At 44.2% G+C, this 21,563-nt stretch overlaps 2 protein-coding genes across 3 annotated transcripts; both read left to right on the top strand.

Moving 5' to 3' along the window:
* Positions 1-6,016: 6,016 nt before the first annotated feature.
* Positions 6,017-15,975, top strand: fhdc2 (FH2 domain containing 2). The gene is made up of 12 exons (XM_078260866.1): positions 6,017-6,223; positions 7,326-7,881; positions 7,985-8,046; positions 10,331-10,433; positions 10,696-10,781; positions 11,058-11,158; positions 11,461-11,531; positions 11,745-11,852; positions 12,247-12,317; positions 12,699-12,816; positions 12,902-13,066; positions 13,282-15,975. Exons 2-12 carry the CDS (start codon positions 7,414-7,416, stop codon positions 15,241-15,243), a joined length of 3,315 nt encoding a protein of 1,104 aa, XP_078116992.1. The 5' UTR covers positions 6,017-6,223; positions 7,326-7,413; the 3' UTR covers positions 15,244-15,975.
* Positions 15,976-17,624: 1,649 nt separating this feature from the next.
* Positions 17,625-21,285, top strand: rhogd (ras homolog gene family, member Gd). 2 transcript variants are annotated; one of them, XM_078260864.1, is made up of 2 exons: positions 17,625-17,694; positions 18,298-21,285. In XM_078260864.1, exon 2 carries the CDS (start codon positions 18,327-18,329, stop codon positions 18,900-18,902), a length of 576 nt encoding a protein of 191 aa, XP_078116990.1. In that variant the 5' UTR covers positions 17,625-17,694; positions 18,298-18,326; the 3' UTR covers positions 18,903-21,285. The 2 variants fall into 2 exon arrangements, with proteins under 2 accessions (XP_078116990.1, XP_078116991.1); XM_078260865.1 differs by lacking the exon at positions 17,625-17,694 and adding an exon at positions 17,928-18,085.
* The last annotated feature ends 278 nt before the right edge of the window (positions 21,286-21,563 follow it).

Here is a 21,563-nt window from a genome sequence, read left to right as displayed (position 1 = left end):
TCAGAAGGCAAACGTGTTTGTAGCTGTAGATGTTATAATCATTTAAATATGGGGATAACGGCGCATATTTAAGAGATTTGTAATGTTGAAATCAGTTGTTCACATGGAAAGTGACAGAAATAGTTCTGTAACAAATGAAAAGAGCTTGAGAGAGAAATCCTAGCTCCTTCCTCACCGCCGCACATGGTGGTTGTGAATGTTGGATTGGCGGTTTCGGAAAGTTACTGAAATATTTTCCTCTTTCTTGCAAAAATACTGTCAGAATCACTATCATAAAAAGGTTGGAAAACACTGGTGCACTAAAACGGAAACTGTCCACTGTCCAGCTTTAATGTGGTTTTACCATTGTGACCATTTGTGTTTACAATCCACTGCAGTCATAATTATGCAAGAGAACAGGGGTGTGAGTTGTGTGTGTTTGGTGTGTTGTCCTTTGGTTGTCAAGGGCAGAGAGACCATACTAACACCCTGCTTTGACCTTTGATTTATCAAAATGTATTATTATTAAAATCGGAATCACTTTCACATTTGCACAAATAGGTCTATATACAGTCAGTCATGTTATAAGTGTTTGAATAGGGTGTGTTATATTTGAGTGAGCTATACGTAACAATCTGAGTTATACACACATACATATATTCGTGGCATAGTAAATTTCCATGTGCATTGTTTATTACCACCCATAACTCACTACTACTTAGGTTCTCTCTCAGCCTCTCTGATCTCATTCAACAGGTTAAGTGGTTAATGAAGGCTCAAAGAATGAGTGAAAGAGAAAGCGTGATAGGAGGTAATAGTGGGTATTAATACTAATTGGTGGTGACTGCAGTGCTTCTAAAGTGGTATATCTGTGTGAGTAAACAGAGGCCTGGTTGTTTTTAGTGAGCTCATCCAGAGTGCTCTCTCTTTCTCACCGCACAGCCTAGCAACAGCCTGTCCTTCCATTTTACTGGGTTTTGACCAAATAACTCAGCTGGCCATCGCAACTCTGCATTGGTCACTCATCCTTTTGTTCCCTGTCTTTTCTGCCTCTGCCAAACATGCCAGATCTCCATGTGTCGGGGAGAGAGGAAGGAAGGGAGAGAGGGGTTTGCACGTGATTTCCAGAGAGTAGAATAAACCGCATGCTGTCTCTCCATTTATCTGACCCACATTAAGTCATTTCTCCCTTATTCTGCCCCTCTCCTTTAATGGCTTTGAGATCATCTGGTCGTGTAAATCTGTGGTTTTTCGGGGGGATATATTGGCCTGTTTCCAGTCTTTATACTAAGATAAGCTAACTAGCTAATGGCTGATTTAATTTTTAACAGACATTAGAGTAGTATCAATCTTCTCAACTAATTCTTGGCATGAAACCTAATAAGCCTATTAAGCAAAATGTCGAACTATTTCTTCAAGCGTGACACAACTTACATTCCACTCATTAATTCCTGCCTCCACTATGACGTGTGTTCCCCCACTATGACGTGTGCCCTAAATGTCCAGTGTCCAAAGCTCCAGCCTCCAAAGCTTCCCCCACAACACAAGAAACTGGGCCTTGGGCTCAGGGGTTCTGGGGGCCCAAGGGTGCCTTGTTTTACCAACAGCTCCAGTGCTGAAGCAAAAAGCAGGCCGCATTGTTATGCAACAGTTTAGTGAGAATGACTGCTCCAACACAGGCCCAGTGAATGCCAGTGGAAATGATGGGAAAATAGTAGCAGCTAGGTTAATCCCAGAGGGAGCCCCCTTGGGCCCTTTCTCTCATAATTCCTCCGTGTTTTCCTTTCAGCCTTAAATGTGTTGGTTGAATGTATATTGGAGCCACAGAGGGAGCAGAAAAGAGGAGGCTGGGTTCTGTGGGTCCAGCAGCAGAGCAGGCTGGTTAATCCTTGCAGCCCCAACACAAGGGCCAGCCAAAACTGCAGGGGTCCCCCACCTTATTTTTCTTCTTTGCTAACCTCTCAACTTCTCCTTTCCTCTCCTCTCCTCTCCTCTCCTCTCCTCTCCTCACTGAGCCAACAGTCCCACTGTCTCTCTGTGGGTGACATCACTGGTTGGCACAGAGAAGCAGGGGGAGAATAATTAGGTTTAGATGGTTGAAGTAACTGTGTGTATGTGCATGTTGAGTGTGTGTGGTGATGTGGAAGGGAATTTGCAAGGCTTTACTCAATATGAAGCACGTAAACATTAAAAACAATACTCAAATGGAACCCAAGGGAAATAAATTATACAGAGTTGAAGCGCCAAAATGCAATAGTCTTGTGACAAAATAAAAAAATGCATTAAAGCCAGAGAGGAATGAAATGAAGAATGTGCGGTTTGGAGTTAACTGTGATGGTGGGGGAGGAAGAGCAGGAGGCCCTGCTTTAATAACTCACTATAGACTCCATACATGACCACCCTAGCCATCCGTTCACTGCCCTTCGTGCTATATACACAGCCTACTTAGGAAGAAGCCTTTGTTTGTACGACGCGCTTTGTCAACCTCTATTTAGTGGCTCCTTTACAACAGACCTGGCCCTTTGAATATTAACTGTGTGATCACTCTTGCCACACAAGCAGCCGCTCAGGACCCCCTATCAACACAGCCCAGCTCCCCTGCACTCTGCTCCAGGGCTTTGTGCCTAACCACAGCTTGGTATACAGACTATTGTGGTCTCACATCAGCCAGTTAGGGAGAAATGTAGTTTCCATTGCTTCGCTGACATCATTTATGGGGCGTTTGATTCATTTCACATATGAGGAGACTCTAAAGCAGGGATAAAATATGAGAGGAGTCTCTCATTCAAAAAAAAAAAAAAGAGACAAAGAGATGCAAGAAAAAGAAAGGGAAGAAAAGGAATGATTTGTCTATGTCGCTGTATGTCACTGTGTCATTGTGAGCCTCTAGTGGAGTGCGACTGTAGTTCTAGCTAGTTTAATGACCGTAGCAGCTGGGGCAGGAAGGCGACTAAGGGTGGGAGAGTCTGGGCTAGTGTTTTTGCAGGCCAATAATCCCCTTTATTGAGTCTAAGGAAATCCTAATTGGATTCGGAAGTGGCTCTAGTGGCCAGATGTGCAAAGACAAATATGGCAGACCCATCCCCCAAGGACAACTGACCACAAGCACCTCAGCCTCCCTGCCACCCTACTGACACGCACGCACGCACACACACAAACACACACACACACACACACACACACACACACACACACACACACACACTCTCGCCTCTCGCCTCTCTCAATTGACAGCTCAATGGTGTTTTTTTTGCCCCCAACGGCTCCTTCCAGGCAACGCTGCGACTGCTGCCTTCAAGGCACCTAACCCTAACCTAACCCCTAACCCTAACCATAACCATAACCAGTGCCTAATCCTAGTGCCTTCCAGGCAGCGTTGCCTGGAATGAGCAGTTGGGGGCAAAAAACACCAATAAACCAAACGATAATAAAGCATGAGCTGTAGCTAATACTGTTACAAAAGCACATAGTGGAAATTCCTAAACAATTAATGGTCAGAAAGCCAACAAAGAGAGCAATAAAGAAGAAAAAAACATCTAAACACACATGCCGGTTCTGACAAAGAGATGAAAACCAGGTGAAAGCTTCCACAGATAGTACTTCATAGCATGGCTTGACTCACAGCCCTCTCATCTTTCGGTCTCCATAATGTTTGTATCATGGTCTAATGGCTGTCTGTGAACCCCTAAAGTCACAATGTGCAGCAGCAGTGTGTGGAAGCCTCTGTGTCTTTTACTATCATGTATAATATGTGTGCGGGAGTGGATATACTCTACGTTCTCATATATGGAGCAGTCATGTATGAGTTAGTGTGAGTGCACATGTGTTTGTGTGTGAGAGAAGTTTTGGAAAAAGAGGGAAAGACGCTGAGAATGTGTCTGTTTTGTCTGTCTCTTGCTGTCTCTCCTTATCAGGCCAGCGGTCTGACCAAAGCCAGAGATCCTTTTCAGGCTGTTCTGGATAACTGCACCTGATCTGAGTGCAGTTGAGAAACTAAGCGAGATCTAAGGAAGCTGGTTTTGATTAGGAATACCTCCCCAGACCTACTGTCCCAGTCTGGGATCAGACCCAGGTGTGTGTGTATGAGTGCACGTTTTTTCACGCACATATACACACACTATGTGTTTAATACCCCCGCAGAGCCACAGTCATACTGACCTATTTACTCCACCATGGAAATGGCCAAGACCTAGGTGGCCGACCAGACTGGCAGAATAACACTAAGCCCCCCATACGGTTATATCAATAGTTTCACATAGAACGGTTTTACAGCCAGTTTTACACTCTACAAAAATGGGACATCTGGGCAAATAATCTATTGTATTGATTTCTTCACATCCGGATTAATTTTTCTGCAGTGTGAAAAGCCAATTACAGCAGAGGTCACTGCATAGAATTTGATCACTGTAGCAAAAGTACTGTGCCAAACAAATGCCATTTTGTGTGTTTTTGTCTGTGGCCGTGTGTGTGTGTGCAGCTATGATTATGTGTGTGTGAGTTAGGGGAGGAGGGAGCTAATGGCCTTCACCTTTATGTAACCCCTCTTGGACTTCAAAGCGAGATTAAGGAGGGCTAACACTTGATGCATGGCTGCAACCACCCAACCAAACTAAGTGCTGAGCTCCTAAAGATGATAAAGTGTTGCTGTTGTTAAACCTTATTTATTATTTCTCCATTGAGGGAAAAGTTGGCAAACATCAAACAAATGTCAAGGTTATGATCCACCAATTTTAAGACGTCTTGAATCCTTGATGTCTATGCAGCACAATTTAACTTGAATGCATGGATTACCCCTCGAACTCACACAGGTGCACACACAAATCTTACACATGAGCACCCTCATGCCCATTCATTCACTAAAGAATGGGCCGAGTGAAGCACAGGCTCTGAAGCTCACTGTTATGCAAAGGGGGGTACCGGCTGGGAGTGGGCCTGTAAACACATCACAGACTTTTTTGTCTCCTTGCAATTTAACTGTCTTGGTGAAACAAGTCAGGGATGCCAAGTTAACTCCTTACTATTCATTAATCAAAGTCACATTGTCCGTGTTGCATGAATTCTGGCATAATATATGGAATTGTGCAGGATTGTTCAGGGCCTTTATGGACTATTAAAGCTGCTGTCTCTCACCATGGCATTTCCTTGTATTCTGAGAAGTGCACTGTACTCTGAGAATTGAGTGACTGAATAGAAAGTGAAGTTTCCTGAGAGAGGTTTATTCTGGCACGGGAACACTAAAACATGCCCTGCTGCACAGACACAACAATAGCCAGATCTTTGGGGTCGTAACCTCCTAATTATTGCAGAATCCAGAAGTGATGACGACTGCCTGTCAGCATGGTCTGTGAAAGGGGCTACCTGAGCCGGACTCCGGCGCACCAGGTGACATGGGCCTGGGGCGCTCCAGCACCTTGGATGAAAGGTCGGTGTTATGGGTCTACATCCCAGCACCTGGACCATTTCAGCACCCTAGAGGGACTTCTGGTCTCTTGGCTTTCACCTATGGTTCAGGGAGGAGATGCGGACATCATTTCCCATGTCTGATAGCCATCTGCTCCCTCTCTCAGGTTCTCAATAGCATACTCTTCTTTGCCTGATCAAGGCCTTCTGCACCAATTACAGATCAGAGTCCTGCCCACTATGATGATTAGCCTGAAATAGAGACTTATCAGGTTGTTACTACAACTCCTGACAGCAAGCTTTCATGTACAATCTTATCTGGACAAACATTAAAAATAATGGCACTAATAAGCCATATCAAGGCCATTAAAACAATTCCTATAAAAGTTAAAGAAATACTATAATTGAAATGTTCTGATTATTGATTGTGTTGAGTATCTACATACTTTTATTTACTCTTTTTCAACATGGCAAACATACCAGACATTCAGTCCCATAATAACATTTTCGTAGTCTAAAAGTGGAGTAAAGTGGATTTAAGATCGAGTGTACTCCCACCTGAAAACCCCTAAATCCGCCCATGGGAAAACTGGGAGGATACGGGCAGATCAGCGAGCGGGTGCGCGCGTCTGCGCGTTCCTGGTAGACTGTGGAAGTTTCCCTGCAAGTTGAGAAAGGAAAACAGGACTGCAGCGAGTGGAGCGGCACAACTCACCGGGATAAAGGAGATACAGGAAACAAAAAACTGAGATTGACGCGTACATTTATCGAAGTCTCAAGTACAATTAAACCGCGAGCTTTTGTCGGTGTTTGTGGGGTTACCTCTCAGATCCGCTAACGGCAGGTAAGTGAAAACAACTTAATTGGGTTGTCCTGATTCAGAGAAATGAAAATGACTTGAACAATGTTTTTATACCTTTAATTGAGGCATAACTTTCAATGTGAGATGAACCTAAAATTCACAGCGATGAACCACCGAGTTATAAGAACCAGTTTTGTTGGCTTGGACCAAAATGTCAACATTAAAAAAAGTTTCCTAAACTATCATAGCTGATACTTTTTATTTATTTATTTTTTTTAAATTTTATTGATAACTGTCTTTCCCCGTTACTCTTCATCCTTCATATGAGCTCTTGAACAACAAGATTTATCAAATGATTTTTCGCTTGGCAAGATACAGATGTCCTAAAATGATGGAGGGTGAGATCACCGGCGGCGGTTTTTGCAGCGCGCTCGTGCGGCGCTCTATGGAACAGCTTGGCATCCCTAAAAAGTTTCCCATAAGTTGTGATTCATATTAATTGCGCGAGAGAGGACGATGGGATGTGTTTTGGGCCAAATGCTAAGCCATGTCATGATTAAAGACTTTTCCTTGACACCTGAAACCTCTGACTCATACTGCATCACTAATCCTGTTTATAACTTGCTGGTGCAAGTATGTGCAACCATGACTTTCAGATGTGAACCTCCCATAACGAGGAAAGGATATTTAAAGTCATGATTTTTGAAGTTGCAGACCCTCTATTTCACATCTCTGTGGTTAACTGTGCATCTCCTTGCCCGTGGGGTCTCCATGTAATCTAATTAGAAGGGAGAGGTGCGTGTGCATGCAGTGAGGTGAAACTGAACAGGATGGGACAAGCTGTTTGAACAGCCTACAGAGGAGGAGAGCTCATCTTGCTCAGCTAGTACTTTCCCAAAAACGCCTTGAACTTCCACTGTAGGTTGAACCAGGGGTTACATTTTTAGCCCCAACTAAATCAGTCAATGTACCGGAGTCATGTTAATGAAAGGAGAAGTGAGGCCAGGTGTCAGACTAGCTCAGGTGAGCTCATCAGCCTCAGTTAAAGTGGACGCTTGCTGTTACAAAACCCCGGGATAACACTAACTTTCTCTCTCTGTGTCAAATATTGTCTAAGATAAGATTTTGTGTTGTCTTGTTATAGCCTGGAGCTATTGATGGACCTTTGAACTAGAGTTCACTGTAAAGTGGAAAGAAGTCCCCTCCCTCCCTCTTAAACCCAGACAGCCTCTATGCTCATCAACCTGACTGTGGCTATCAAGGAATCTCGTGCCTTTCATGGAACACAGTCTGCCCTTCCCGCCCCTGCCCCTGACACTGTGGAAGTGACAGCCATGGAGCTGTGTCCAGTTCTGGTCGCTCCTCCACCGCCTCCCCTAGCACCTCCACCACCTCCGCCTCCGCCTCCTCCTCCGCCCCCACCTCCACCTGGGTCCTCTTCGCCTTTTAGCCGGGCGGACAGTGCCCGTCGGAGTCGGCTGAGGAAGCTGAACTGGGAGCGCATCCCCAAAGAGAAGGTTGAAGGGAGGAAGAGTGTGTGGAACGGGGCGGCCTCGGGCGAGGATGAGTTCCCCATAGACCTCCATTCTCTGGATGAGCTGTTTGGTCAGAGGGACAATAAGCCTCAGGACAGAACCAGCACCCTGAGACGGCGGTCCGCTCTGCTGCGCTGCAGATCCCCCCAGGACAGCTCGGAAGAGGTCAGCTCATGAGGATAGCAGTGATATTTGTCAGCCTTGTTTAAAGATAGTGAGATTCCTTGCACTTTTCTTCCCCTCAATTGTGTCCTTCGCCTCTTTACAGATCTCCCTGTTGGACTCCAAACGCAGTATGAACATTGGAATATTTCTACGCCAGTTCAAGATGTAAGCTTCTTTCTTCTTAACTAGAGCTGAAACAATTAGTTGATTTATCAATAAGTGGATGAACAGAAAATTAGTCAGCAACTCTTTTTTGATAATTGATTCTTGGTTTCATTAATTTTTTTTAAAGCAAAAGTGGCAAGATTTGCAGGTTCTGGCTTCTCAAATGGGAGGATTTGCTGCTTTTTTAGGTTTTGTATCATTGTAACACTAGATCACACAAATCCATCTAGTCAGGCTTCAAGTAATGCGTTTGTGTCTGAACAACCAGCAGTTCAGACCAATCAGCATCCTGTGAGGAGCTACTGGGAGCTATGGCCGTGATTTAGGTGTGTATGCTGGGCGACTGTTCAAAACAACAATGGCGGCACCTAAAGAGATCTGATGCATCATGTTAATATGTGTTGCACTTGAACCGTTTCAGCTTTTGGCCTTATTGTCTACATTTGCAGGAGGTCACCTAGTAGTTTTAAGAGCAGGAAATAGAAGTGTGTACAGCAGGACCCTGGGGAACAAGTACTTCACTTGAGTTGAACTCAAGTGTGTGGCCAAATGTCAAAGATGGGTTGGTGTCTGTGTTTGTCAGAAGTGTGAAGTCTCATCAGGAGAGAGGATGTCTGGTGTCGGGGAGGAGACGCAAGTATATTGCACGAGACAGGTGCAGAGGAGGGTGCAAACTGAGCAGCAGAACTGGGGGTCTTGTAGGAGGGTTGCCGGGTAAAGCCCGAGGAGTCAGAGTTGACACCTGCTGATGCCCTTAAAGGGGCGCTATGCAGTTTTGGCCATTTCTTCGCTTTTTGCTCGCAGGTTTCTTTATAGAGCTCCCCCTACAGCTTCGGAATAGATATTTGCCAGCTCCTATGTTTACTTGTGTCTGACTCCTCTCTCGGTCAGTCTGCCGTTTCCTCTTTCTCTGTTCCTCCGGTAATGCTTTCCTAGCTTTCTGCTTCTTTTTTGCCGGCTCAGCCATGAAGATAGTGTTAAAAACTCCATCGCTACCTTGTTAGCTCAGAGGCGCTAGGGGGGAGAGAGACGACCACCATTACACTCGAAAAAAAAGCCATATAACCATTCTAATGACTCTGAAGCTGTTCAGTTAAGGTAAATTAAGCTAAACTGCATAGTTCCCCTTTATAGAGCATCTAATGTATAAAGCTACCCCCTACAGAGAGAGACCCCACTGGTGGCTTGTCATATTCATCCATCCCCTGAAGCCTGTTTAGCATGCTTGCCTGGCTCAAACAAAGCTGCACTTCTTGAAATGAATAGGGCTGTTTTAATAATCGTTAAAGCATACATACATACAGCTTAATGTCTGAAACATTCTCATTAACATTGTGATGTTGAAAATCATGACCTGTGCAACATTTGCAGGTAGAAATAATAATACAAAGACATGTAAAACAAGTGCAGAGTTGCTATTTTGTCATGCCTCCACGTGTGCATGAATTGTTCACGGAGACTCAACTGAAGAGCGGTTCTTTTCTAAACCAGATTTGTCAAGACTTGTAGGGAAAGCCCTTATGTGAATCTTGTGCACACAAACATTTTCTTGTTGGGAGCTTATTTGCCTGCTGTTCTAAACACAGACAGAGCTACTGTTGAATTGTGGGTGTAGTTTAAACAAAATATAGTTTTGTATTGTCAGTGTCTGAGTAGTCACTTCAATATCTTTTCATCATGTGATAGTTCTGTTTATAGGTTATTTTACTCAGCGTTTTGTTAATAGACCTAGTTGGGACAGATAACACAGCACACAATTAGAGTGTAAAACCGTGTTTCCGTTTTGAAAGGGAGCTATAATAATAATAATAATAATAAGAAAGATTATGTCTTAGATGCCTTTATAGGTAGACCCTAAACTGTTGGTGTCTAAAATGAGAGTAAGCCACACACAGTAGCATGCACATAATGGAGTATGAGCATGTGATGGGCTGTAAGATGAGGGGGAGGGGAGGGGATAATGGAAAACTGCTGGACAGATGTGTCACTTAGAGGAAGTAAGTCAGAGGTCAAACAGTCAGTCAGTTCACTTTCTCTTCTTTCACCTTGACATCTCAAGGCCTTTCAGACATTTTCTCTGCATGTCTGCCTTCTATTTGCCAAGTGGATATGCCACTTTGTGTCGCCAGTGTGGCGTCAACCAACCCTCTCTCCCCAACACTTTGACTGATAAGAATGGGATAAGCCTGAACATTGTGTGATTAAAGCAAAACAAACGTAACATGAGTTTTCTTCGTGGGGCGTCAGGCTGAAAAAAAACATGTCTGTTGTCATTTTTCTGCAGGCCTGCTAAGGAGATAGTTGAGGATATCAGGCACGGTGCTGGGGGCCGTTACGGAGTAGAGAAGCTCACAGAGCTCTGCAAATTGCTGCCAGACAATGACGAGGTAAAGTGGCTTTTTTTTGGCATACAAATACAACAGTGACAACCCCCCTCCCTTGCCTCCTCTCTTCCCTTACTCGTCATCTGGCTCTGGTTAGGATAATCAAACGTTTGCCAATGCACCATGTCGTATGATGTGCTCTGTTTCCGGAGAAGGATCACGCTGAAAGATATTGACGGTGACTAGGATTGACTGTTAACGGCATGTTGGTTTTTTTCAATCGAAGCTGCTTCCCAGATTTGACTGAGCATGTGTTCTCTCTCAGGAGTCCCGCCTGAGGAGGTTCAGTGGGGAGCGGAGCTGGCTTGGAGAGCCTGATCTTTTCCTGCTGCTGTTGGTGGAAGTCCCCAGGTACAACTTTAGTCCTAGATTGGATAAAGTGACCAGAAACCCCCTCCCCCCCCCACTACTTTCCAACTTTTTGAAAATTCCCCTTTTATCTTGTTTATTTTTATGTGACACTTGTCCTTACTCGTGCTTCACTTTGTGATGACGTGCCCTTGTTTGACTGTTGATTGATCAGGAGTGCCTTTTTGTCTCCATCGTCCGTTACTCACCACCTGTCCATTCATTCATTCATCCATCCATCCATCCATCCATCCGTCCCCCTCTTTCCTCTTCCATTAGTTTTCGGCTGCGTCTGGATGCCATGATCCTGCAACAAGAGTTTGACCCCGCTGTGACCTCTCTCTGTGTGGCAGCCAGATGTCTGAGGGAGGCGGCCAGAGGTAAAGTTAACCGCAGGGAGCTGTGCACACCACCACTATAAAGATCTAGGTCTCCTTTCAATGCTCCTATTTAGAATTGGTCTAGAGTGGTAAAATTTGTACCTAGAATGCAAATATGATTAGGATTCAGAATAGCCTACTTATCTATGAGATAAAAGTTTTAGTTCACCAGTCAGCTTGAGTGGCAGTTCTTCAATGTTGCTGACTCATTTTAAGGCCTTGACGTCAGCTGCATACACATCCATCCCCATTTATTCCTCAACCTTGAAGCACAATAATGAATCTCCTGTCTTCTCTCATAGAACTGCTGAGCTGTCCTGAATTACACTCCATCCTTCGCTTGGTGCTGAAAGCAGGAAACTATATGAACGCTGTGAGTGCGTCTTTTTTTTATTTGTTTTCTTTTCTTTAGCCAGACAAAGCGGAGTCAGTCCTTTTTTATCTGTGTACAATACACCAGTCTTTAGGGGTCTGGGTGTGTTCAGGGGCGTCGCTCTGACGTGCACCTGGGTTTTGTATCATTGTTTGTTTAAAGTTGTCACATGTGTGTGTATGTATTATTCTAACCTTGCATGTGGCCTCTTAGGGTGGATATGCAGGGAACGCCGCTGGTTTCAGAATTTCATCGCTGCTCAAACTGGCTGACACCAAAGCCAACAAGCCGGGCATGAATCTGCTGCATTTTGTAGCTATGGTAAGATCTGAAAAGAAAACATCCTATAAAACCCAATTAGAGTAAACACAGCAAGTAAGAGAACACAGCTATGTATGTGTCCGTCATCTAATTTTTTTCTTTTCATTTGAACACTATTATTTATGAAGAGGACGTACATTGTGTAAAGGTATTTGTAAAAAGCTGGACTTCTAAAGTAAAAAAGTGTGTATTTCCGGTTGAAAACATTTAGAGAAAATTACTTTTAGCACAGTTTTTGCAAGAAACAATAGTTTCTGACTACAAAGTGTTTGGAAAACAGTAGCCTCTCAAGCTCAACTGCTCCGCCAAGAATATGATTTTGTCAACATTAGCAAATGACATGTTGCTTCTTTTGAAACAATAGCTGGATAATCATTTGTGCTTGTCTCCACAGGAAGCTGTGAAAAAGGACCAGAGTTTACTGTCATTTCCCAGCCAAATAGGCCATGTTGGCTCCGCCTCCAGGTCAGTCTCTTCCCAAAACTCAGATCCTACAGCGACTGTGTCTGAGGGAATATACAAGCCCTGTTTAATAACATCAGTACACCCCAACAGGCTGCTAAACACAAATCATGTAAATCTATTGTATTGTTGTATCAGAACAAGGCTCCCAGCTGTTAGCAATAGCTAGCTGCCTGAGAGAAAGTGGGTCATGACAACACTGATACTGCAAGGTGCTAAGGAATTCATGGAGTCTATTTTACAATATATTTTACAACTTTGGATCATTTGCATTCATTGATTACCTATTTTTGGTTATGAGACCCTTTTCAAGATATATTGCACAGCTATTTCTGTACAGTTCTTATTATAATTGTGTATTTGTATATGTCCTCTCCTCTGCAGGTTGAGTGAGGAGTCTGTGCTGGAAGACTTATCCAAGTTAAAGAGCAGAGTGGTGGCACTCAAGGCAAACATCCATAATGAGGCAGAGATTCAGCAGCATACACAACCTTTCCTAGAGGTATAAAACGTAGTCTGTAATATATTAAAACTGTATCTAGTGTCTTGCTTCAAAAGATGACTGTGTAAACTTTGCCTGTGTGCAGGTGGCTGAGGAGCGTCTGAAGGAGGCAGAGGATGAGGTGGAGGGCATGAGGATGTCTAGTCAGGCTCTAGTGGAGTTCTTCTGTGAAGATGACAGCACCTTCAAACTAGAGGAGGCTTGCAGGGTCTTCCATTCGTTTTGCCACCGCTTCCAAAGAGCTGTCCAGGTTTGATTTCTAAAAATTGATGGCAAATATATTAAACATTGTGTTAATTGGTTTTCAGTTTGCAAATCACATGAAATGATACAGTGTATAACACAGCAAACATTTTTCACTGATGGAAATATTTGTTGATTAAAACATGTACATTGTCAAAAAATAGTATAGATTCAACTCAGCACTAAGCATCACTAACGAATGATTCTTTCCCTTTTCTACAGGAGAATGCAGAGCGGGAGCTGAAGGAGCAGAAACGTCTGGAGCGTCAGCGTGAGATGGGGGAAAAGCGTCGCTCTCTGGCTGTTTGTACGGGGCTGGACCTGGGCCTCAGCCTTGCCAGAGAGCCTCAGAGTCAGGAGAACCCAGATGAGCTTGAGAAACTGCTGGAGAAGAACTTGAGCTACACTTGGAGTCGACGAAGCCTAAGAGCCCCTGAGTCCCGACGGCACTCCCATTACTTCCACAACGAAACCCATCTCCACAACTCATCCATGTTTAAAAACTACCCTGAGCTGGGCAGCAGTCCCACGTCCGCCAGTTATCACTCCAACAGCTCCTCTGACCATGAGACCACCGCTGTGCTTTGTAGCTCCCCAGAGACTGATGGCACATGTTCCCCTATCGACCAAGAACCTGTTTTGGGTGGAGGTAGCAGGTCTCAGCATAGCCGAGCAACTAACCGGAGCAGGGAAGCAGTTCAGGACTCGCACATTGCCATATTTAGTCACTCTCAGCATAGACGTGGCTTCCCAGTCAAGCAGAGAGGGCCTGAGAGCATTTCGTATGTGCTGCACGGCCAGTCGAAGACAACAGGACTAGAAAAAAAATCTGAGATTTTACATGAACGCGTGGTTTCGATGACCACTGAATCTTCACCCAGTTCCTGCACAAACTCTGCTGCTATGCCCACTGATAAAACTGCCCTTGGTGTTAAAAACCAGACCCCCACTCACAGGCATAGGTTTGGCCTGCCAGTGACAGACAATACTCTGCCTGTTCAGAGTAGATCTAATGGCTCTTGTGTTGATGAGTCTGTATCTCACTCTCTTCAAACAAGTGGAATACTTTCTCACAGTGACACCAGGACTGGGTCATTAATGTACCAGAGATCTGAGAGCCAATCACAATCATCTGTAAATGCTACAGAGAGTGTCCTGTCACAACCACAGGCGAGAGAGATGCCCACCGTAACAACAAGTGGTGTGATGCCCTCGCCTGATGAGGGCTTAACAAAGCACACTAACACAGAAGTAGCGTCCACACCTGCGGAGAAGAACTGGATGCCCTCCAGTCTACCAGAATTCAGCCAATCACAGCAAGAGGAGTACTCCGATTTGCCGAGTTCTGAGAGGGAGACGCCAAGGCCTTACTCCCGTGTTGGTGAAACACTGGAGTGCCACACTCTGGTGAAAGGCCTCCGATCCTATGATGCCTTGTCACCCCCAACCTCCCCACTCCCCCGACCCGCACCGAGCCTCTGCTCCAAATGGAGGAAAGAAAGGGAGGGTGACCTCCGAGCTGGGACAACTCCAGTGTCGCCTACATCAAAGGAGGAGAGTCGAACCATGAAGATCCCTGTGCGTAGTGGAATAGGAGCCAAAAGGGGACTTGTGTCACGTGCGGGACCTTCAAATAGCACGGGCATTCCCAGGGTGCGCTCCAAAACGGAGCCTTCAAATGGATCCCCAACCCCCGCTAACCCACCCACTCCCAGCCGGCTGTCTAGTCCTCGCAGCACATCCATGCGCTCCTCTCCTATCACACAGCCTGCCGCTGTTCAGACAGAGGTGAAACGGAGTAATAGCACACGGGAGAGGACTGTAAGTGAGCCACAGACTCCAGGGAAGCCCTCCTTAACCCGCAGGACCTCAGACAGATCCGTACCAGAGAAGGTCTCAGGCAGCACCCAGCCAGCCTTCATCAGAGGAACTCCTCTCCGTGTGTCAAAACGACTCGCCCCGAACTCTGAGACTCAGGCGACCTCCCTGCCTCGCACTGCCCACAGCCCGTCCTCCGCCACCGCCAAGACCATACGCACGGCTGTCATATCTGCTGCCCGAAATAAAACTGCCAAGACAACAAACACAAGCACCTCTGTGGTTAGCTCTAAAGCTCCTACAGCTTCACGGATACCTGGTCCCAAAATGCCCCGAGCCACTGCAGCTCCACCAATGTGGAAGTGATGGGAGTGAATAAGTGCTTGCACTTTCACACTTTTCATGCCTTTTATGGATTTTAGTCTTATGTCAACAGTGTGGGTATTTATTAAGAGTGTGGGTCATCAGTCAGATTTTTGGTCTTAATCAGCTCTAGGTCAACTTTTATGAAATTTGTATGTAGTTCTCAGTGCTTAGGCTCTACATATGTGAGAGGGAACTGCACTGGGAGTATCGGGGATCATTTTTCTCATGTGCTTCACCCAATAGAATAAATCCTACCTCTTTGTACACCCATTTGTGTCCTTTGCAGGCAATAGGATACCACAAGACCACGCATCTTACTACTACTATTCATAGAACACAACCAAGTGACATGACTTCTAGTTACGACTTGTCCTAGTCTGTGCCAAGTGTGCTTTGAAAAAAAATTTAATTTGGGAAACTGTTTCAATCTCTCAAGCATTGAAAAAAAAAATAGTTTTGTCCAAATGTTTTCCACACTTGGCTGTCTTACAGTCTAAACTGAACTCGGTACAATATTGAACTGTTTATCCTCTTGTTGAGAGGCCTCATTGTTCTGATGCACTTTACAAACTGAAGAAGAGGCCGCAAGGAGATGATTACTGTAACTGTTTTGTCATTTTTTGTATCAAAAGATTCTATAACTTTATTGAATAGCATTGGTTGTTATTCACTGTATTATGCGGATTTATAATTAAAAAAAGAAAAGATGAATAAAGATGGTGTTATGAATAGTAGTTTATGTCTCTGAGAAAGGCACTCATCAGGTAAATTAAAAAAGTATGTCTGTTGTTGTTGATATATATTTACATCTATTCTTCAGTCTTGATTTAGAGGAGCACTTGCTTTGAGAGCTTTCACTTTCAAGGTCCCCGCTCTTTCTTATTAACTGCTGCTCTTGCATCTTGCTGTCCTCGGTCTTCTTGTCCCCCTCATTTTTCTCTCTCCCTCTTGTCTGAACTCCCTCTTGCTGCATCTCTTGACACAGTCACCCCCATCTCTGTCAGTGGCTGTTGTCATGGAAATGCTACAGACGTCCCGGGGAATCTCCTGGCAGAATAGTGGGGTGCAAGGGTTGGGGTGGAGGGTGACTGTGGGTGTAGGGTCCCAGTGGGAGTTCTCTCTTTATAGGCTGCAGTGACGCCAGAACCTCTTGGGAAAGGCAATAAACCGGTGCCTCTTTGTATTCTTGAGTGTCCGGTTGTCGGTCAGTGCTGGCCTCTTAACCTGCCTCAGTGTATAGAGGTGACATCATGGACGGGTCTCCAGGGGTGCAGGACAGAGAAGTCTAAAGTGGTGCCTCTTTTAGCTGCCTTCATGTATTCTGCATTGATCTGAAAGCACTGGCTTAGTGAGAATAATTACTTGTCTGAAGTTGAATAAGTGATATATGGGCTTTAAGGACCAGGAGACAGGATTGTTTTACAGCCTTTAAATGTGGGGTATGTATGCATACACATTGGCACACTGGCATTTAATGTCGAGAATGTGGCAAGTTCAAGAGAAAGGATAAAGTCAGAGCATTTAGACTTATTCTAAAATGTTAACAGAGTAAAGTTCAGGAACAGCCTCCCTCACTAGCTTCTCTGCTTTGCCTTATAAAATGCTGATCATGGTTGTCACAAGCCATAATAACAGCCAAACCAACCAACCAAGCTACCCTGTTTGACTGGAGAGAAGAGATCTGCCTTTGTTCAGGTGGAGAAATAATGACTACCTCATATTCTCACCTAGGTTGAATCTCATGAGTCTCAAGCAACGTCACCATCAAAATGCTTTGACTTGCCTATTTAGATGTAATAAACCGCTAAAATCTTAATCGATCAATGATATCAATTAATATTCATCATATGAAATATGAAGCATTGTTACAGCTACCCAAGAGTGTGTAATATAGTTAACATGAGCTCCACATCCGCTACAACATTAAAATGCTGTTTACATGTTAATGTATCAGTAAATCAAAAATAGCACATAGGGGGCCATTGCATGAGTACTTTAATTTTGTTTCTAATTATATTTTTTCTTATAGGCTACTTGTAGGCTAATAGAGTAGTGCTACGCTAAAATATTGCAATTTTATATGAAAGCTCTCAATAATAAAAGATGTCCTGTTATTCTCACACTAGGCTATTTTCTGTCAGCACACTTGCAGCCAAATCTTAAAGTTGAAATTCGTATAACAGTGCTGTTAACTTCGACTGTGTCGTGCTGGTCTGCACAGACTGTTTTCAACACAGGTCAAATGGAAACTAGAAAATCACAGGAAAGCAAAACAGCTTAACACATGGATGTACATCGCCATCTAGTGTCAGGGAAAATACTGTGGCCAAATAAAACTACAACTACCAGTTTGCATTGTTTCCGTACGTCGATTTTTACGTAATGGACAGCTCCCCGGATGCGGCTGTGATTGACTATACCAGGCAAAAAGAGATCGAAAGACAAGTGGCGGTAAGTCACAAAATCCTTTAAATTTCACTGTTACCTCAAATAACTACTTATAAGACATATATTAGAAGGGAATATATTTTTTTGAGTAACCTATGGGAGGTTATTGGGCTAGGAACAGACCTTTTTGAGAAGTGGCGTGCCAATAAACTTTCAACTTGTTTGCTAACTAGCTAGCTTGTTAGCCACTAAATGCGCTAGTTCCTTAGCTTGATGCTAGCCACCGGGGGAACGCCTAGTATCATAAGTGAACAGTGCGAAATCAACACCGGGAAATTAGCGTCTCACTATAGATTCACTCGCTGTCCTTTGTTCAAAGACTATGGTTAACTTTGCTCTGTAAACTTTCCAGACAATGTTTATTAGTGGGCGGCTGAAATTGGAGCTAACCTAGGTAACGTTAATTACGTCGATGAGCTAACGTTGGCGGTGGTTAGCTCGTCTGCTAATTGGTTCAAAAGTTGTGTTTCTGTAGAAACTGCTATCGCAAAGTTACTGGCCGGCAATCATCCTCTTATCACTGGTGTTGAAAAGCTTATATTAACCTCGCAGAGCATGAGTATTGCATTTATAAGTTACCCAGGTGCCATTTTTTTCTGTTGTCAGGTGCTGCAGCCCCAGTGGTCGTAGGCAGGATGCAGACCATTAAGTGTGTGGTGGTGGGTGACGGGGCAGTCGGTAAAACCTGCCTACTCATCTCTTATACCACCAATGCCTTCCCCGAAGAGTACATTCCCACAGTGTTTGACAACTACAGCGCTCAGATGAGCGTAGACGGCCGCACTGTCAGCCTCAACTTGTGGGACACAGCAGGCCAGGAGGAGTATGACCGCCTGCGCACGCTCTCCTATCCCCAGACCAATGTTTTCATCATCTGCTTTTCCATTGGCAGCCCCTCCTCCCATGCCAATGTTAGGCACAAGTGGCACCCCGAGGTGTCTCATCACTGCCCCAACGTGCCCATCCTGCTGGTGGGCACCAAGAGGGACCTGAGGGGCGATGCAGAAACAGTGAAGAAGCTGAAGGAGCAGGGCCTGGCTCCTACTACCCAGCAGCAGGGCAACGCCCTGTCCAAGCAGATTGGGGCTGTTAAATACATGGAGTGTTCTGCTCTCCTGCAGGATGGTGTCAGGGAGGTGTTTGCGGAAGCTGTGAAGGCAGTGTTGTATCCAGTCACGAAAAAGAGCCCCAAGAAGTGTGTGCTCTTGTAATAAATGGTTCCCATATTTGGACTGTGGAGAGGGATGATGGAGATCCATAGATGCAAAGGAAGGCTGAGGAACAAACGTCGCCATCTGGCTGCCTCCATACCATCTCAGGCAGTTTAGACTTTGTTTTCAGGTCCTCTGTTACTCCTCTCTTCCTTATTCATCTCCTGGAGGATTTCACTCCGTTGCCATCATCACCAAAGTGACTATGCCAAAATGGGGACAACCGACCAACTCCTATTTTCCTTGCATTTTAACTTTTGATATTTACACTTTTCTCCAATTTTACATTGTTCTAGATTTATAGCTTCTCTGCTTTGCCTTATACAATGCTGATCATGGTTGTCACAAGCCATAATAACATCCAAACCAACCAACCAAGCTACCCTGTTTGACTGGAGAGAAGAGATCTGCCTTTGTTCAGGTGGAGAAATAATGACTACCTCATACTCTCACCTAGGTTGCATCTCATGAGTCTCAAGCAACGTCACCATCAAAATGCTTTCACTTGCCTATTTAGATATAATAAACAGCTAAGTAGAGGGTGAACAAATTTTAATTTCAAGCATCTTGAGTCCAGACATGGTGTGATGACTCCCGGACAAATGCCAGTAGCCCTTAACCAATATGCACAGATAAGAGGTTAAACTCAAGAGCTGCAGTTCCCCTTGTGCTCAGTCTGGCATGTTAGAGCTGTCTGGCAGGCTGCCTTTCCAGCCTCTTGCACTGCTCTCTCACTGCCACACATGGATGAAGAGCCAGTAGACCTTTGAAGATAAGCCGGACCCATTGAAAGCAGCCGACCATTTACACTCTTCAGTAATAGAGAGGCAGGTGTTATAAGGCCTCTGCCAAATTAACCCACACTGGTACAGGAATTCTCAAGCTGGCATATCAGGAAGTCAGGTTATAGTACAGCTCTCCTCTGTCTATGTCTTAACTCTTGAGGCTCACACCGAGTGCCATTAAAACATGCCTAAGAATTACTTTTTGACAGGGTGGGAGTCAAAGAGACTGTATTTTGTTTAATTATGTTTTTTTTTCCTCAAATGTTTTTAACCTACGAGTGCGGTTATGGCCAAAGTTGAATATATTTTTTGTAATAGCTTATGTTTATTTGATCAGTAAGATGTTTGTGTGTAATAGTTAATACTCATATTTGATAAACCCCAACTCCATAATGCTCCTTTGTCATTTACATTATTGCCTTACACGTAAGGCCAACCGACTATGACCAATTGATTCAGTCTAGCATATAATACAAGAATAGATTTTAACTGGCTTGTGCTAGGCTATATACGCCTCTTTTCCTATATATTTTTGGTCAGTGAAAAACATTTCATCTTGGAAGAGCACCAGGTCATAGCTGCCTTAATTCTTCTACCATGTATTAGCAGTTTATCTACAATATGTTTGGAGCCTTTTATTTGGTCAGGTGCCTTATCTAAACCAAAGACCAGCAGTGCTCCTTTGTCAGAGGTTTTCATTATATTGATGCAAGTGCCACGAGTCCTTTAACATGCAGGTCCAACCATCTCTAGGTTTCATTTTTGTAATTTTTCAGAAGCTTTCTGCTTTTGTTCCTGCCAGTAAACACTCTTCTTACAGCCCCCTTTGTAAGACACAGGTGTTAAAACTGACATCTTGCGCGGCAAGTCTGTGTGCATTTGTGAAACGGAGCATAGTGCTCGTGGCCCGCAGCTCTGAACAGATTGTGGTTTACATCTCTGCATTGCATGGTGCAGTAAGGGCAAGGCACTAGCACAACTTGCACATACTGTTAGCAAGAGCTGCGTTGGTGGAACGAGCCTTGTCACATCTGAAGACTTTTATACATTTTTATAAAATATTTTAGTAATGACTGATTGCTCATTTGTGCTTTCAGCTGCCAGTAATAACAGCAGCCCTTTTACTATAGTAATCATTCATTTACTCACTCAAGCGGGGTATATTATGTCAACCTAGATCCTGGCCTGTGTAAAGTCTAGAATAACCGAAGCGCAACACGAGCGGGAGATTTTGTGTAACAACAGCCATGCGGTTTGAAATCTGCCAAAGGATGTGTGAGAATTTACCAGATCGGTGTGTGGAGGGTTGAATGTAAGTGCACAATATGTCAAACTGTCAACTGCCGTGAGCTTGTTTTTTGCCATGTCCTGATTTCACTCAGATAATGCTGTTGAAGTGGAACATACACCTGTGGGGCTCTCTGACAGCGTCCCGGAGCTGTATGCTGCCGTGTGCGTGGTACTACGCTTTTACACTGGGAACTTGATTTGTAGAAATCTGTTTGTAATTGTTTTATATATAACAAAAGCATATTTGTATAAATGAACTAACAGTGAGATGATTTTAAATTATGCCAAATAAAATGGTTAAAACCAGACAGTGATTTAAAGTGATTTTCTTTCATGCTGTTTTGGTGACTTGATAAAAGACTAGTATTAAGCATAATCAGCACATTACTGCACAGCTGTAGGGTAACAATGGAAGAACAGTCATGCTGAGAACTGAGTCACATTTACACACAGCTACTTGAATGTTGAGCTCAGGAAACCACACTACGCTCCTGTATCATACATATTTTAACTTCATTTTCTTTCATGTTAATGCTATTTCAATTACCATGTCCGGACACTAGATGGACACAGCCCTCTAGCTCAG

Source organism: Sander vitreus, chromosome 10, assembly GCF_031162955.1.
Source record: "Sander vitreus isolate 19-12246 chromosome 10, sanVit1, whole genome shotgun sequence".
NCBI lineage: Eukaryota > Metazoa > Chordata > Actinopteri > Perciformes > Percidae > Sander > Sander vitreus.
Note: the sequence above shows the minus strand (reverse complement) of the source record. Positions and strands in the feature narration are given on the sequence as shown.